This window comes from Podospora anserina, chromosome 3, assembly GCF_000226545.1.
Source record: "Podospora anserina S mat+ genomic DNA chromosome 3, supercontig 2".
NCBI lineage: Eukaryota > Fungi > Ascomycota > Sordariomycetes > Sordariales > Podosporaceae > Podospora > Podospora anserina.
The window spans coordinates 30,665-34,627 of record NW_001914856.1 but is presented as its reverse complement, the minus strand read 5'-3'; the positions used below and the strand labels follow the sequence as shown (position 1 = coordinate 34,627).

General features: G+C 46.2%; 1 protein-coding gene across 1 annotated transcript; it reads right to left on the bottom strand.

Annotated features, from left to right (window-relative positions):
• Positions 1–1,266: 1,266 nt before the first annotated feature.
• Positions 1,267–3,433, bottom strand: PODANS_3_1980 (uncharacterized protein; the record flags this gene model as incomplete). The annotated part of the gene is made up of 5 exons (XM_001908928.1): positions 1,267–1,548; positions 1,618–2,103; positions 2,177–2,690; positions 2,755–3,058; positions 3,130–3,433. The coding sequence occupies 5 exons, from the start codon at positions 3,431–3,433 to the stop codon at positions 1,267–1,269; spliced, it is 1,890 nt and encodes a 629-aa protein (XP_001908963.1).
• Between the last annotated feature and the right edge of the window lie 530 nt (positions 3,434–3,963).

Here is a 3,963-nt window from a genome sequence, read left to right as displayed (position 1 = left end):
CGTATAAAACTTTATATTTAATTTAAAAAGTACCTTCTTTAAATCGTATAGTATAAAGCTAATACCTATAAAACTACCCTATATATTCTTCTCCGTTATAAAAGTAAAAAAAGCCTCGCGGAAAATATAAAGAAATTTTAAGTTTATTTACGTAATTAATATATATATATATTAAACCTTCGATTTAGCGGCCGTACGTTTATTTTAGCGGCCTAAAGTAATTAATATTGAGTAGTTGGAGGAGGTAGGAGGAGTATAGAGGTATATAGAGCGTAATAATATTATTTTATTAATAATAGTGTTTAAATTTAATTAAATAGTAATTTTCGTAATTATCGAGGATTAATAACCGATATTTATCCTTTATACGGGACGCTATATAATAATTAAAATATTTAATTTAATTTAGGTTTATCGGATTAATAATTTAATTATTATTAATAATTATAATATATTAAGTAAATAATAAATTATATTTAATATATTAATTAATAAAATAATATTATACGGTTAAAATAATAAAGGATAGGATAGCTTAACCGAGGGTATTAATTCCCTAAATTACTATTATTTATTCGCGGTTATTAAATTAAACTAATTTTATTTTATTAAAGCCGTCCGAGATTATAATTACTATATTTACGAAAATAATATTTATTATAAACTTAATTTCGTTAAAATTATAAATATTATTATTTATAATACTATATTTAGCCTTAGTATTCGGTATAAGCGTAAACCACTCGGTAATAACCTTTAGGTCCTTATATTTAGCCCTTTAATAGTCGTATCTATACGTAAAACGCGTACGGAGCTATAACTAACGTTTAATAAAATTATATACCTAACGTTAACCAATAGGGGGCGCGTCGCGTATGCGTAGCAGTTGGTTGGCTATATCTTCTACGCCACTTAATCTAGGTGGGAATGCGCGTGCAGATAGCTCAAGAACGTACTGAACTATCGTCTTCTCCTCTAGATCCGTTAAATTACGTAAGTTAGCTGGAATATCGCGTCGTGCAGGTTTACCAGCGCGCTGGCGATGGAGGGTAGTATAAGGCACAGAATAGAGCCTCGCTACAGCTTTGAGGCTTAGCTTAGGGTTATTTTTAAGGGCTTCGAGTGCAAGAATAACTTTTGCTTTAACTAGAATCGAAGACATCTTGGTATGGTGGAGGAAATCGATGTTGCAGGTAGAGAGCTATATCGCGTACGAAATCGATCCACTCGCTTGTCCGATCCGCTCGCTTATCAAATACGTTATACCTATTCACAGAGAAAAGCCCCCTGAAAAGCAGTGAGTGAAAACGACTCCTGTGGCTCCAACACAAGCAAATATTCGCGTGCAAGATTGTTGAAGCTCTGCATGCTCCTCAGCGCGTTCATGCAACACTGAAACTCGGCATTGATGCCGTCCTTGACTTCCATCCCTTGATAACATGAAGACCCTGGCGGCGTAAGTGCTTGCATGTTCTCCACCACACGGTTTGGATGTGCCATGAGCCTTGACGCGGCCAAAAAGATGGCGAGCGGGAGGAAAATGTGGGCCTATCTCGTGGAAGATGCATTAGTTTGTGTTCTAATGATGCCATGTGCTCGAGAAAAAGTGTGTCTCACCTTGAAATAGGGGATGTGCTCGTGGGCTTTGACCAGTCTCGCGATCTCCCTGGCCGCGTGCATGGCTTGGTTCTGGCACTCTACCACGTTGGGTCGACATGATTCCTCGTGGGATGTGGACTCGACAATCTGGCACATGTAGATTTTGACGGCGTGCGCCATCATGGTGGAAAAGAACAGCATCGGCTCTGCTGCTGAGATGACTGGGTGGTTGACCATCAACGAATTCAAAGACGAGCTCAGCGTGTTTTTGACCCATTCGTGACGCATCCAGAACTCCAGTGATGCGCTTGCATATGTCGGTTGCATTCGTTGGGCCTGGCATTGCGATACTGCACGACCAAATATCGTGAGCAAAATGGCAGACTCGGCCAGAGGCGACAAGAGGCTGTGGTCCCCGGATGCAAAGACCTCTTCCAGAAACCGCTCTTGAACGGGACTGCCGCCCTGAAAGGCGAGGTCTGAAGACGGGAGTCTGGTACAGATCTGGCATGATGTTATTAGTTGCGGTTCGGAGATGAGGATCACCAAGATGCGCAGGGATGGTGACGGAACCTACCATTTCTTCGATCAGCGTCAACGGCCTACGGTTTCTGATACACAGAAGCCGATCCAGATAATATGCAACCCAGAATGTTCTACGCTTTTCCTCCATTGAAACAGCGTCGTCGCATTCAGCCGCATTCTCCGAAATATCAACCTCGTGGAGCCGTGCAAGTTGGACAAGCCTAAAGGCCCTGCCGGCCGTGATCCAGGCACGCCGGTAGTTGCACCGTGCGAACTCGTAGAAGGCAAGCAGAAGCCACGCTTGCACTTGTTCCACCCGCACCGTGTTCATGTCGTCCTCGTGGAGGTCCAGGTTTTCGAGCATATGGCGGGTTTCCTTGTAGAAGAGATCCCGCGAACTTTCAAACTGCGACGAAAACGACATTGCCAATGTCCACATGGCATACTGCAGACACAGCAAGTAATTCGGCCCATCCATCATAGAAATCTGCCGAGATCTGGCAAAATACCGCGACTGGCTGAAGATGGGCACATTTGGGTGGACCCGGTCGAAATACAGCTGGTCACTGCAACACGTTCAGGTCAGGAGCCACATCGAAGAAGTATCTGGGGGAAATAGTAAGAACATACAGATCCGCTCGCATCAGATCATCGACAAATGCGCATCTCGGTGGGGATTGGGGAGAGGGAGGGAACTGGAAAGTCGAGAAGCCCATCGGAAGGGAGCTAGGTGTCATGGGAGACATGGCGATATGGATATCGCTCTCCCAGGAAGGCCTCCTTTGACATGATGGTGACGGAAACTGCGAAAAGTCCTGATCCGAGGCCGAGCTTGCAGATGGCATTTCGGGCACGGGCGGGGCTTCTGAAAACTGAGTAGCGAGGGTCAACGCTTCTTCGGTGGGATCAAGACTGAGGCGTCGTTCCAGAGCCACTATTGAGCACAGTCAGCATCATGTGCAAGAAGCGACATGGCGATGGGGAGGGGGAGGCCATAGTACACACCAACACGATTTAAACACACACCAACCTGACTTCGAAGGTTTTTGAGTTCGCCCTTCTTGGGGCCCCGTGGTCGTCGTTGGGTGTTGATTTCACACACGAGACCGCCATCTTTGCAAGTCCCACAAGGACTTTTCCTGTCACCTGGGGTTTTGGTCAGTACAAAACGGAAACGTTGGATTGGTGTATATGAATTCTTACATCGTACTTTACGCTTCTGGCATGCCTCGCAGGCGGATCCGGGGAGCTGCCGTGGTGCCCGGTCGGTCGTGCCAACTGCACTTCTTCTGCGACGGGCAGCAGTCATGGTGAGCACCGAGTGGATGGTAGGCTGGCAGTGTCTATGCACGGGCAAAGATGGAGAGAATAGATGGGCTGTAGAAGCAAGACGGCCGGTGTCTGGTGAGCAAGTGCAATCTGAACTGTGCAAGAAGTGGGAGGGGAACTGCCTTGACAGATGCAGGGTTCTCTAGGCCCAGTTATACAAGGTCGACGGGTGTGGATGTCACAGACTGGTACGAGAGATCTTCTCCTTCCCACTCTGGACAGATGCAGGTTCCCGACTCCAAGATGGGTTGCACCTGCCTGCCCTGCCGTAATCATACCTACATACGGTACATACATATCGGCGATGACGGCCGACCAAAGGGCAGAGCAGAGAGCGGTGTATCAATGTATCGAAAGACTAGCCATGGTATCCAGCCACCGATCTCCCTCTGGACCCGTTCTCAACACTCCACTCCCGCGAACCCATCGGAGCAAGTATTTATCCCCACAGCTAGGTACACTATTCTCTGGTGGGCAGCTTGAGGGGGACAGAAAGGGGCGTGAGGGGGG